The sequence below is a fragment of the Mustelus asterias genome, chromosome 3, assembly GCF_964213995.1.
Source record: "Mustelus asterias chromosome 3, sMusAst1.hap1.1, whole genome shotgun sequence".
Classification (NCBI taxonomy): Eukaryota; Metazoa; Chordata; class Chondrichthyes; order Carcharhiniformes; family Triakidae; genus Mustelus; species Mustelus asterias.
The window spans coordinates 99,744,346-99,757,662 of record NC_135803.1 but is presented as its reverse complement, the minus strand read 5'-3'; the positions used below and the strand labels follow the sequence as shown (position 1 = coordinate 99,757,662).

At 46.5% G+C, this 13,317-nt stretch overlaps 1 protein-coding gene and 1 long non-coding RNA gene across 2 annotated transcripts in view; both read left to right on the top strand.

Annotated features, from left to right (window-relative positions):
* Positions 1 to 13,317, top strand: part of LOC144491503 (uncharacterized) — a 279,152-nt gene that overhangs the window by 116,795 nt on the left and 149,040 nt on the right. The window lies entirely within an intron of this gene.
* LOC144491500 (protein SSUH2 homolog) overlaps positions 1 to 13,317 on the top strand; it is a 47,797-nt gene that overhangs the window by 10,899 nt on the left and 23,581 nt on the right. The window contains exons 3-5 of the mRNA XM_078209400.1: positions 3,126 to 3,224; positions 4,370 to 4,448; positions 9,301 to 9,430. Coding sequence (XP_078065526.1) covers positions 3,126 to 3,224; positions 4,370 to 4,448; positions 9,301 to 9,430 — 308 coding nt within the window. The remainder of the gene's footprint in view (positions 1 to 3,125; positions 3,225 to 4,369; positions 4,449 to 9,300; positions 9,431 to 13,317) is intronic.

The following is a 13,317-nucleotide window of genomic DNA, read 5'->3' as shown; positions in this document are numbered from 1 at the left end:
ACCCTCGGGGAGAGAGGAGAAGAATACAAGTGGCCTCCTGACTTGGAGACAGGGGTGTGACAAACCTGGCTGTCTCCAAGTTCAGAAATACACCAGTAAACAGTTCTGAGTTATTGAAATGGCACACAACAAGGGGCTGGCCTTAACCTGCTTCACCAACACTCTTAGCCACATATTCTTAGGAAAGATAGCACAGAAATGGGTTATTTGGTTCAACCAGTCCATGCCAGTATTTATGCTCCACTCAAGCCGCCTCCTATTTTTCCTCATCTAAATCCATTTTAACTTTTCATTCCCTTCTCTCATATGTCTAGAGTCTCCTTAAATGGGTCTACTTGCCCTGTGACAGCGAACTCCACGTCCTTACTATTCTCTGGGTAAAGAAGTATCTTCTGAATTCCCTTTTGGATTTCTTGGTGACTATTTCATACTGATGGCCTCTGGTTATGCTGTTCCCCACAAGACAAAACATTGGCCGGAATTTTCCGGGCCCGCCAAAGTCGATGGACTTTTGAATGGTTTGCTGCATTTAACAGCCTCGCCCTTGTTGCGAAAGGGCCGAATTCTGTCCATGTCCACACTATCAAAGCCTTTCATAAGACTTCTATTAATTCATCCCTCAGGATTCTTCAAGAAGAAAGAGATGCAGCCTGTCAAACCTTTTTTGATATAGTTGATCTCTCATCACCTTAAGTTTTAAGAAGTTGGGTGGAGGAAGAGAATGAGAATTCTTACTTGGCCACATGTTTTTCAGTTTAAGCATAAGCATTGCTTCCATCCCATTGCAACCTAAGTGAGAATGACAGCAATGAGAAGGAACTGAAGCAAGACAGACATGTAGATTTGCTTCGTTACGTCTCCTCAGACTCGCACTAAAACTAATGACAGAAATTTGCAGTTGCAATGCAAATGAGGTGATGATTTTCTAATGCTATCTGACCTGTGATACATATGTTTTCCGCAGAATAAAACAGCAATAGCAATAGTCAAAACCTGTGGCTAAACCACAGCGCCTTGCTTCAAAAACAACCTCAAGTGTTGCATCAAGTCACAGGCTTTTTCTGAGAGGATGACCTCTTTGTCGGGTACTTTTCTGGTTGGAGTTTACAATAAACGGAGAGCAATTAGTAAGATGTTCTTCTGGTTGCTAAAGGTGGGAATAAGGAGGCTGAATGTTTGTCAAGACAAATGGTCAGAATGGCAAGTGAAGTCTTTGGGGAAAACTACTCCCAGTTACATTCTGGGCCTTCCAGGTACATCAATGGCTTAACCCCAGCCTATAAGCAAATGTAGTTAAACGAGACCAAAGATCTAGTGCAGAGAGGATAAGCAGAAAGAAGGTTCTCCCCTTATTGTGGTCACTGTTTTGGTGCAGACAGCAACTGAGCTGTTATATAGAAACATAGAAAAACTAAAGCACAAACAGGCCCTTCGGCCCACAAGTTGTGCCGAACACATCCCTACCTTCTAGACCTACCCATAACCCTCCATCCTATTACGGTCCATGTATTCATCCAGGAGTCTCTTAAAAGACCCTATTGAGTTCGCCTCCACCACCACTGACGGCAGCCAATTCCACTCGCCCACCACCCTCTGTGTGAAAAACGTACCCCTAACATTTCCCCTGTACCTACCCCCCAGCACCTTAAACCTGTGTCCTCTCATAGCAGACATTTCCACCCTGGGAAAAAGCCAGGTGAGGAAACAGATCCCATTGCAATCCCTTGTATAAGCAGCATGCTGAAGAAACTTTTCCATGAAAACCGTGCCCTGGATCTTAAAGTGAAGAGGTAATTCCACAGAATGGCTGTCTCCTATTGCGGGGGCTTTCTCATGACAACAAAGAACAGTACAGCACAGGAAACAGGCCCTTCGACCCTCCAAGCCTGTGCCGCTCCTTGGTCCAACTAGACCATTCGTTTGTATCCCTCTATTCCTAGGCTGCTCATGTGACTATCCAGGTAAGTCTTAAACGATGTCAGCGTGTCTGCCTCCACCACCCTACTTAGCAGCGCATTCCAGGCCCCCACCACCCTCTGTGTAAAAAAACATCCCTCTAATATCAGAGTTATACTTCGCCCCTCTCACCTTGAGCTCGTGATCGTCACTTCTGATCTGGGAAAAAGCTTCCCACCGTTCACCCTATCTATCCCCTTCATAATCTTGTACACCTCTATTAGATCTCCCTCCTTCTCCGTCTTTCCAGGGAGAACAACTCCAGTTTACCCAGTCTCTCCTCATAGCTAAGACCTTCCATACCAGGCAACATCCTGGTAAACCTTCTCTGCACTCTCTCTAACGCCTCCACGTCCTTCTGGTAGTGCGGCGACCAGAACTGGACGCAGTACTCCAAATGTGGCCTAACCAGCGTTCTATACAGCTGCATCATCAGACTCCAGCTTTTATACTCTATACCCCATCCTATAAAGGCAAGCATACCATATGCCTTCTTCACCACCTTCTGTGGGTCAGGAAAAGGGAGATGAAGTCATTGCCATTATTCTCCAATCCTTAAGAACTGCTGGACTGGAAGTGTACCCATTGCTGCTGGGAACCTTACTCCAGGAAAAGAGCGAGGTGGGGGGGACGGGGTGGGGGGGGGGGGGGGGGGGGGGGACGGGGAGGGGGGGGGGGGGACGGGGAGGGGGGGAGGGGGGGGACGGGGGGGGGGGACGAGGGGAGGGGGGGGGACGGGGGGAGGGGGGGGACGGGGGGAGGGGGGGGGACGGGGGGAGGGGGGGGGACGGGGGGCGGGGGGGGACGGGGGGAGGGGGGGGGACGGGGGGCGGGGGGGGACGTGGGGGCGGGGGGGGACGGGGACGGGGGCGGCGGGGGGGGGGGGACGACGACACAGACACATCAGAGAGCTGACCCAACACGTGTTGTTCTGAATTTCCATGCAATGAGAAGAGGTGCATGTGGAACATTAAGACTAACATGGACAAGTTGACCTATTTCTGTGAATTGGTATGAAACGTAGTGATGGGGAAAGACAACTGTGAATTTCGAAGGGTTAGCAGGTCTCTTTAATGATTGGTCAAGTTTGTTTCATGAAGGCAGTTGCTGCAATGCGAGCAGTTCAATCAAATGGTTAATGAAAGTGAATGCCACCTTCTTCTTTGCAGCTTTCCCTGAAGCCTCTCAGGACGAGGAATGGGCATCAGCACCACCGGCTGATATGCTGGATGATGTGGTTGGGTATGAAGGAACCATAGCTGGCGGCGGTAAGCGGCATCGATTCAGAGGGTCTGTTCACTACGTGTAGCAGCGTACATGCAAACGTCATCCTTGTTAGACAAAGAGGCTTCATCCAGGGGCAGGGTAGGATCCCAATTCCTTATTTGCATAGCGACTTTCCAATTGGTGTCAGTTGGAATTCACTTTGCTCAGGTGCTGAAGTTGTGGGTTAACTGGGCCCAGAAACTGTATATAGCCAGCTGGAGGATGGCCAGTAGTCCTGCCCATTTGCATTGAGCAGGGGAAGAAAGAAAGACTTGTATTTCTAAAATGTGCCTTATTTTGTACTCCTCAAGACCCTACACCCAGCCATGGGGGGAATAAACAACTTGCCTGTGCTGGTGTTGTGCTGAGAGGAGTTTGTTGGCCAGGATGCAACAAGAACTCGTAGTGCCATGAGATTTTTTTATCATCACCTGAGGCAATGGAATAAACAAGCGCAACCTCCCCTTTGTATTGGGTCTGCTGTACAGCATCTCTGACAATCCAATACTCCCTTAGTACTGCATTGGAATGTCTTGCTAGGTTGTGTGGCTGCTCTGAGTGGGGTGTTTGACTCAGACTATGTATATAGATTATGTATGTGGGGCAGTGATGTCCCATTCACTTTAACCTGCAATAAAATGGGTAGAAACAAAATGGAGAAACGCTCTTTCCATTTTTCTCATCCTCCTCCATTCCTGAACCCAGTGACCTAATCGTCCTTCTTTTTGCCCAAGAGTGATCTCAGAAGTGACCTGAGTGCCAGCAGACCCTTTGACTGTGGCAGGCATCACAGCCACAGCCAAACCTTTCTGCATTTAAATGTCTACCTGTGCACACTTCCCACAGGAATAACTGGACATCTAACAGGAATGAGGACCCTGTCACCACCTTTATACCCTCTTGGTATGTCCATCTGAATTAAATTTTAGTGCCCCAACTCAGGAGAGCAGAGTAGCATTGGGAATTTCTCAATCTGTGTGGCTCAGCACTGACTGTCTCAGCTGGCTAAGCTACAGTGGGTGGGGTGGGGTTGTGAGGTAGTCGGCAGCAGTGGGTTATTTGGCAAGGGTGGTGGAGTGGGGGGATGCTTCAAGATGAATGTCTGAGTTCTGCAACTGACAACCTAATAGCCTATGTTTATTCACAGAGGGAAGCTTTGTTCTCCCGCCTATTTCTATAGCAGAAGCAACACGGAGGAGTGAGCCTTCTCCACAGAGAGCGTGGAGGTGAGATCCTAAAGCTGGCAAGTTAGAGTTAACCCTCAGCACCTGAATCCTATTTTTAGCCTTGCACCCTGAGGAGTTGCAGGGTATCTGAAGCCTGAAGGGCATTTGCTGGGATAACTGAAGCAAGAAAACAGCTGCAAAGTGCAGTGAACAACCTGAGAACTATCCGCACATTTCCCCAAAAGTCAAAAGAACTCAAACCACTGTCTGGCTCACCAAGTGGGTGAGCCAGCGAATGAGTGGAAGGGGAAACGCCTGTACCCCCAGGGCTTTCATTAGTGAGCTTGTCGGCCTGTTGGTCAACATCAGCATGAAATGCTTTAGTTCCCTTCTGATATCAGGAGAACTGAAATGGTGCACTAAATTACTGCACCAGCAGCACCTTTCATTTCCTCAGGTACAGCTGGATTATTTTTGAAGTGTAGTCATTGGTGTTATGTAAGCAAATGCAGCAAACTCCCACAAAGAGAACGTGACCTGATAATTGGTTCGTAGTCCCATTGGCTGAGGGATAAATGTTGACTAGATCAGCTCTTTTTCAAATAGTGCCCTAGGATTTTTCTTTGCATCCACCTAAGTGGGCAGGTGAGGCCTCGAATTAAGATCTTTTCTGAAAAACAGCATCTTTGGCAGAGCAGCACTCCTTTGGCCTAGATTTACGGCTTTGGAGTATTGGCCTAGATTCTTTGGTCCAGTCCCTGGGGTGGGATTTCCACCTTCTGCCTTGAAACAACAGTGACACTGGAGTTGTTTTGGGTCTTGCAATTAAAACTTTTTCAGTTAATTTATAATGAGCGTGAATCCCCCGAGCCTGCTTTTTAATCTTTGGCTGGGATTTTGTGCTCCCCCGCTTCAGCCTGTTTTCTGGTGGCAGAGGCAGCTTGCCATTGGCTGGTGGCGGGATCATCCGGTCCCGCAAATGTCAATGGTGCTTTGTGGTGTTCACCGCCGGGGCTGCCGGAGAATCCACCGCAGGGGTCATCATCGGCAGATTCGGAAGATCCCGCAAGTGGGAAGGGCCAGAGAAATCAGCCATTGTTAATTCTGACTTTGGATTTTTGGTATGGCTATGCTTCTGTCATGATTGATTATTTGTTAACTATTTATATTTTTGCTACCTATCTCTCTTCAAATATAGAATATCAATCGGTCTTGAAACATGCAGTGTGTCACACTTGCTTCCGATTGGCTCAAAATATCCCAGTCATAAAACAAAAATGAATTACAATCGAACAACCCTAATAAGCAGCTCCTAAACAAGAGAGCAAAAAACAGTCTGGATGACGCTTCATCAGGGTTTGATAAAGAACTCTGAAGAGTCATTCTGACTCAAAACTTGGGTCAAATGGCCTCCTTCTGCACTTTAAGGTTACTATGAAACGTTCACTGTTCTCTCTCTTGCTGCTATTTTCCAGCATTTTCTGTTTTTGTTTCAAATTCCAGCATCCACAGTCATTTGTTTTTATCTTAGTCATGTTTCCTTATTGGTCTCACCTCCCTGAAGAACCAGAGACTGACCAACCTCCATAAGCTATTGTAATTGGCCACTAACTTTCTGTTTGGAGAACGCTCAGCATTGAGCTCTTGTGCATGAGGGACATTAAAGGACCTACTTGTGATACTAATAAATCAGGAGCATTAAAGGACCTGAACGCAGCATGCCTCTGACTTTTTGTGTTGATTGACTGTCAGGACACAGGAGCACAGGGCCCAGGTTTGATTCCTGGCTTGAGTCACTGTCTGTGTGGAGTTTGCACGTTCTCCCCGTGGCTGCGTGGGTTTCCTCCGGGTGCTCTGGTTTCCTTCCGTAGTCCAAAGATGTGTAAGTTAGGTGGATTGGCCATGCCAAATTCTCCTTCAGTGTACCCGAACAGGCACCGGAGTGTGGCAACTAAGGGATTTTCACAGTAACGTCATTTGCAGTGTTAATGTAAGCCTACTTGTGACACTAATAAATAAGCTTTAGAACAGCAGTATGGGATCTTCCATGTGCACTTCAAAGGACGGACGATGCCAGGGTTTAACAATGCATCTAAAATATAGCACCTCCGACAATGCCATACTCATTCAGTACTGCACACCTAGATTACATATTCTGGAATCTGGGTTGAATCCACAGAGATCTAATTCTGAAGCAGAAATACTGAAGCAAGGGGCGGCACGGTGGCACAGTGATTAGCACTGCTGCCTCACAGACCCGGGTTCAATTCCCGGCTTGGGTGACTGTCTGTGTGGAGTTTACACATTCTCCCTATGTCTGCGTGGGTTTCCTCCCACAGTCCAAAGATGTGTGGGTTAGGTTGATTGGCTGTGCTAAACTGACCCTAGCTTTGGGAGGATTAGCAGGGTAAATATGTGGGGTTACAGGGATAGGGTGGGATTATTGTCGATGCAGGGTCGATGGGCTGAATGGCAGCCTCCTGTACTGTAGGGATTCTAAATGATCAAACCCTGGATAATACAGGGGATGCAGCTAGCGAGCTGTGTAGGCAGCAGGGACTGCAGCTGAGTTTGAAATTAGTGACATACTTTCTTATCCTGGAAATTCACCTCAATCTTTTTGATGCAACATTGGCATTAAGGTTCAGCATCAACTCTCTGATGTCTATGAGGTTCTGACAGAAAAAAGCAAGAAGAATGCAAAGTGACAATTCAGCATTCCAAATTGGAGAGAAGCGTGACCAGACCAACTCTTTTAGAATCTCTACAGTGCAGAAAGAGGCCATCCGGCCCATCGAGTCTGCACTGACTTTCTGGAAGAGCATGCCATCCAGGCCTTCTCCTCTGTCTTACTCCCATAACCCCACGCATTTACCATGGCTAATCCTCTTAACCTACACATCTTTGTACACTGAGGGGCAATTTAGCATTGCCAATCCACCTACCCTGCACGTGTTTGGACAGTGGGAGGATACTGGAGTGCCTGGAGGAAACCCACGCAGACATGTGGAGAACCTGAAAACTCCACACAGACCGTCACCCAAGACCAGAATCGAACCCAGGTTCCTGTTGCTGTGAGGAAGCAGTGCTAACCACTGAGCCACCGTGCTGCTATTTTGGCTTGTCTGCAAAAGGGAAGCAAAAAGGACTTTCCGACAAATCAGTGTTCTTTGGTCAGTAGGTTATGCAAATGTTTCAGCATTGCAAAATTGTTCAACACTGCCGCAGTGAAGTGTACTTGCACATGGTTAATGACTCAGTATCACAATTTTTTAATCAAGATTATCCGGTGCAGTCTAAGAACTTTAAGAAACACAAATTAAATTGGTATTGGGCATGGATTGCTTTATTTAAGAAATGTTTGAAATATTCAACCAGGGAGGTAATGGTAGCATTAGGAACAGGAGGAGGCCATTCAGCCCCTCGAGCCTGCTCTGCCATTCAGTTAGATCTTGGATGATCTGTTTCATATCTTCATCTACCAGCTTGGTTATGTAACGTGTAATACACTGACTGAACAAAAATTGATCAATCTCAGCTTTTTGAGATATTCAACCGGCCCATCTCCCTACAGCCTCGTTTTATGTTGGGGGGCGGGGGAAGAACTAGATTTCCACAAGCTTTTTTGATAAAGAAGTACTCTCTGACATCACCTTTTAACGGGCTAGCTTTAATTTTGTTCTACCAAATTGGTGCTGGGTTCTCAGACAAGAGGAAAAGGTTTCTCCTTATCTACTTTATCAATTCCTTTAAACTGTTTTTGGATACAGTAATAGACAGATTAGTGTCACATATTCTGCATTAACTTGGATTTGTTTCACCTATTTGTATGGTTAAGGATGTGACTTCAACATAAGGCTCCAATGTCTGCATTGGTATGGTTAGCACATCCAATAGGAAGATTCCTAGTCTGCTTTGAGATAACCTGGCTGTGGGCAACTAACAGTAGCTGGGAGGTGATACCTGGGGGGGACGTGGGGGGGGGGTGCGATTGTACCATTTTGATTCTAAGTGCTGAATCTGGGCGCAATTCAGATCCGACTTGGAAACCCAATACGCACTCAGCCTGAAAAAACAATTGCGAGTCTGAATCGTGCTGTGGGCGGGGTTTATCATGCCTGAGATGAAAGTCACTCTGAACTGCGCATGCGTAGTGAGAAAAATAATTAGAAAAATGCTCCCTGTCACATTGCTCCCGGGCCACAAAAAGCAGATAAAGCGGCCCGGGAGCGATGGCCCCCACAGATATCGCTCCATCCCCACAACATAACTGTCCCCCTTATCCACCCACCTCCCCCTCCCCCGCTACCCAGACTGATCTCGACCCCCTGCCTCCTCTCTCCCGCCCCCCCCCCCAAACCAGTCGTCCGCAGAGTGGCAGCAGACCCCCTCCCCCCCGTCCCTGCCCCCCCATCAGAGAATGATCTGGCTGCCCTCCCACCACCACCCCCCCCCCCTCAAAAGGAGATCCATCTGGCCCACCTCCCCCCCCCCCCCTTCTCTTCCCCCCCGCCCCCCCCCCCCCCCCTCCGAGATACATCTGACCCGCCTTTGTACATCAATCTGACGACTTTCCTGTGTGAATCCACAAATTAATAGGCTGATTGAATTCTGTTTCACAAAGTTTCCATGACGGGATTTGAACACTTAACCTTTGTGATGTTTGTCTAGTGCCATCACCATTACACTAATATTGCCATGTTTGGATCAATATGTGAAACAGTATTGGTACACATTGGACTGACTTTGAACTAGGCCCCAGTGCTCTTGAAACATATGAAAAGACTGCCAAAAACTAATGAGATGAAGAAACTTGATGAAAAAATGTTGGGAATGTATTTTATAAAACTTGTGGAACAATTGTAACATCTTGTGCTTTTCTTCCCTGCCCACCTTGTCCCCTCCACCCCAGTATTCCAACCATCACTGAAGACATAGCTAGAGAAGCATTCATTCAGTTTGCATCCAGCATGTGTTGCTACAGCTCCAAGCCTGCTGAAGAGATGGTCTTTCGAGATTTGCAGGCACATAACACCTACAGAGTAAGTTATACCCTTTTCAAAAAATAGAAAAACTTGCATTAAGATACCATTGTTACTTATGTTGGGGCATGCCCCTTTAAGAGAATGGGTCAGGTGACTTGGGACTGGTGCTCCACCTGAGTGGAGCTTGCCTGGGCAGTCTTGTGCTGACTGTGTGCTAAGTGAAAGACTTGTTATTAAACTGTTCCAGTCAATTTACTACCACTGACCTCGAGGTTTATTATTAGTCTCAGTATCAGACCAGGCAACAAGGCTGTGTCACGGTCCACAGGCTGCATATCACCGCCTAATTTCAGGAGAGGCAGGAAGATTGACATTGCCGTCCTGGACTCTGGAAATGGCGGGAATCACAGAGGTAGGACAGACTCGAGGGAACAGGTCTCGACATCGAAAGGTGCGGTCATGAGGGGACTTGGACCACATTCGACTCCGCAAGAGGTACTTGTCAGGAAGACTGAAAGCAGTAGTCATGAGGGGACTCGGGCTACAGTTGGAGGCCAGGTATTGGAAAGGGATCTTTCCACTGTGAGCACCAAGACCGTCAGGAGAGAAACAGCCGTGAGGGGACTTGGACGGGAAGAGTAAGGGAGCACAGTCAGTGAGGAAATGGTAGTGCGAAGCATGCGAAAAGTAGCTACAGACTGTGACAGAGGGGAAAAACTCCCGCCAACAGAAACATAAAATGGCAGGCCAGTTCGGAGCAATGGGGCCTTTCAACGAGGATATGAAGAGCTGGACGCTATACGTGGAGCGTTTCAACTCTTATTTAAAGGCAAATTAGGTGGAGGATGAACTAGCAGGAGCAGTTTTCTTAAGTACTATAGGGAGTAAAACATTTGCAACGTTAAGAAGCCTCATACAATCATATAAACCCGCAGAGCATCACCAGTAGAGCTGTGCGAAACACTAAGGAATTATTATACCATGAAGCCACTTATGATAGCAGAACAGTTCTGATTTTATAAGAGAAGATGACCCATTGCACAATTTGTGGTAGTGTTGAAGAGACAAGCTGAGCACTGTGAATTTGGCTCAACAGTTCAGAAGGAGGCCATTCGGCCCATCGAGTCTGCACTGACACCAATCCCATCCAGGCCCTATCCCCATAACCCCACGTATTTACCTTGCTAAACCCCCTGACACTAAGGTGCAATTATGCATGGCCAAATCAACCCAACCTGCATGTCTTTGGAGTGTGGGGGGAAGCCGGAGCACCCAGAGAAAACCCATGCAAACACAAGGATAATGTCCACACAGACAGTGACCCAAGCTGGGAATCGAACCTCGGTCCCTGGAGCTGTGAGGCAGCAGTGCTAACCACTGTGCCACCGTGCCGCCTTTGCTAGGATAAAGACATGTTAATAAACTGTTCCAGTTAGTTTACTACCACTGACCTTGTGGGTCTTTTTATTAGTCTCAATATCAGACCTCAGACATAAAAACTATCTTATCACATCTCCAAGAAACATCTTAGTGTTAATGAATCATTATTGAAGTTTTTCTGCATCAGCAGTGCCTCAGTTTGTGCCAGTCCTACTCATTGTGTCTCTAGGTTCAAGTCCCCCTCCAAGATTTGAGTGCCAGAATTAAAGCTGATACTCCAATACAGTACGGGGGCAATGCTGCACTGTCAAAGGTGCCAGGTTTTGGATGAAATGTTAAAAATAAAGCACCATACAAGGTGAACAACTCTAGGGAGGGGGAAAATATCTAGGACCCCATGCACCCTGGACATACATTCTTTCACCTTCTTCCACCGGGAAAAAGATACAAAGGTCTGAGATCAAGAACATCATCCTTGCTGCCATCAGACTTTTGAATGTACCTACCTCACATTAGGTTGATCTTTCTCTACTCCTTAGCACTGACTGTAACACTACATTCCGCACTCTCTCCTTTCCTTCTTCCCTCTGTACTCTATGAATGGTATGTTTTGCCTTTATAGCGGGCAAGAAACAATACTTTTTGCTGTATCCCAATACATGTGGCAAATCAAATTAAATTTAAAAATTAAGGGATACTTTGGCATGGTGGACGACATAACTGTCAGGGATGATGCTGATGAACCTGGAAGTTTTGCAGGGAGGCAGTGGGGAGCATAATTGTGAGGGTTGAGTGGCCGGGGAGGCGTACGGGCAAGTCCATACTGCGCAAGCGTGAGAATCATGGCTCATAAAATACAGGAAAAACAGCTTCCCATTATGTCCTGGGAACAGGGCTAATGCCTCAAAAGATGGAGTAGTCCCGCAAAATCCAGGCTGGCTGGTCACCCTGACTCCATCTGCCGGCTTGAGTAGATGTAAAAGCTCTCCCAGTTTTAATTTGAGGAAGAGCAGGGAAGTTATCCCCAGTGTTCAGGTCACTATTTAACCCTTATTGGCTGACGAGCACTTTGAGATATCCAGTGATTGTGAAAAGTATTATAATTATAAATATAAGTCTTTCTTTCAAACTCAGTTCATTCTTTGAGATGATGAAAAATGGTTTACAGCATATCATTGCTAATGATACAGACTTTAGATTTACTGATTGTAATCAACCCAATTAAAATAAATGCATTCAAATCTGCATCATGATTGGATAACCAAGGCCTCATTGTCTTTCCGAGTTTCCATTTCAAGGGTGGAGTTTTCTGGCCCAATGGCAAAAGGGGGAAGCAAAATGCAGTAAGCAATTCAAAGGTCCATTCACTTTGGCAGGACTGGAAAATCCGCTGGCAGGAGGGCTGTAAAATGTCTCCAAGTGTTTTTCATAATTGTTTATTGGATGCCTGGCACTCAATTTGCCTTTGCCTGGGAAGGTTGGTGCATAATTTTGTGTAAGGAACAGCCCTGGGATCATTCCTTTGTCAGAAAGTTTACAAATGTTTACGAGAATCTATTAAGCCAGATCATCTGCTTGTTGTGCAAAGCAGAATTCCACTTTCTGGTGGGCTTGTTGTGTTCACAGACCCAATTCGACGTTTGGCCACAAGTAACTGTTTGGGATGTTATCTATGTGATTTACAAAGCATATCCTCTGGTAGGTCTTGATTAAGTCTCTGTAATCTTGAGTAAGTTAACTGTATGTATTTATTAACTGCATTTTTTTAATCATTCAAGGGATGTGGGCTTTGCTGGCTAGGCCAACATTTTTTGCTCATCCATAATTGCGTTTGAGAAAGTGGTGGTGAGCTGTTACCTTGTGGATATAGAGTTCAAGCTTGGAGCTGTCTCCATGCTGGTATGTTCACACAGCTCTGTCCCAGTACTACACTGACCCCAAGGTGCGGGTGGTGTGTTCTCTCGCATTACGGTTTGGGTGGTACTGTATCTCACATTGACCCAAATGACACATAAGTGCTCTGTCAAATAGACAAATCTCACAAAGGGTGAATTTGTGTTCAACTTCCATAAAGACAAACATTCTCTACCAAATGGACCATCTCTTCAATGGAGAAATGGGATTTTAATGCTGGATTTATATTACCACCACCACTTTCTGCGATACAGTCAAGGTAGAAGATTAGATGACCCAACCACCTCCCAGCCAGCTCTGGCTGGGTGGGGACATAAACTCTGTCCTATATTGCTGATGTGGAGATGCCGGCGTTGGACTGGGGTAAACACAGTAAGAGTTTTAACAACACCAGGTTAAAGTCCAACAGGTTTATTTGGTAGCAAATACCATAAGCTTTCAGAGCGCTGCTCCTTCGTCAGATGGAGTGGAAATGTGCTCTCAAACAGTGCACAGAGACACAACATCAAGTTACAGAATACTGATTAGAATGCGAATCCCTACAACCAGCCAGGTCTTAAAGGTACAGACAATGTGGGTGGAGGGAGCATTAAACACAGGTTAAAGAGATGTGTATTGTCTCCAGACAGAACAGCTAGTGAGATTCTGCA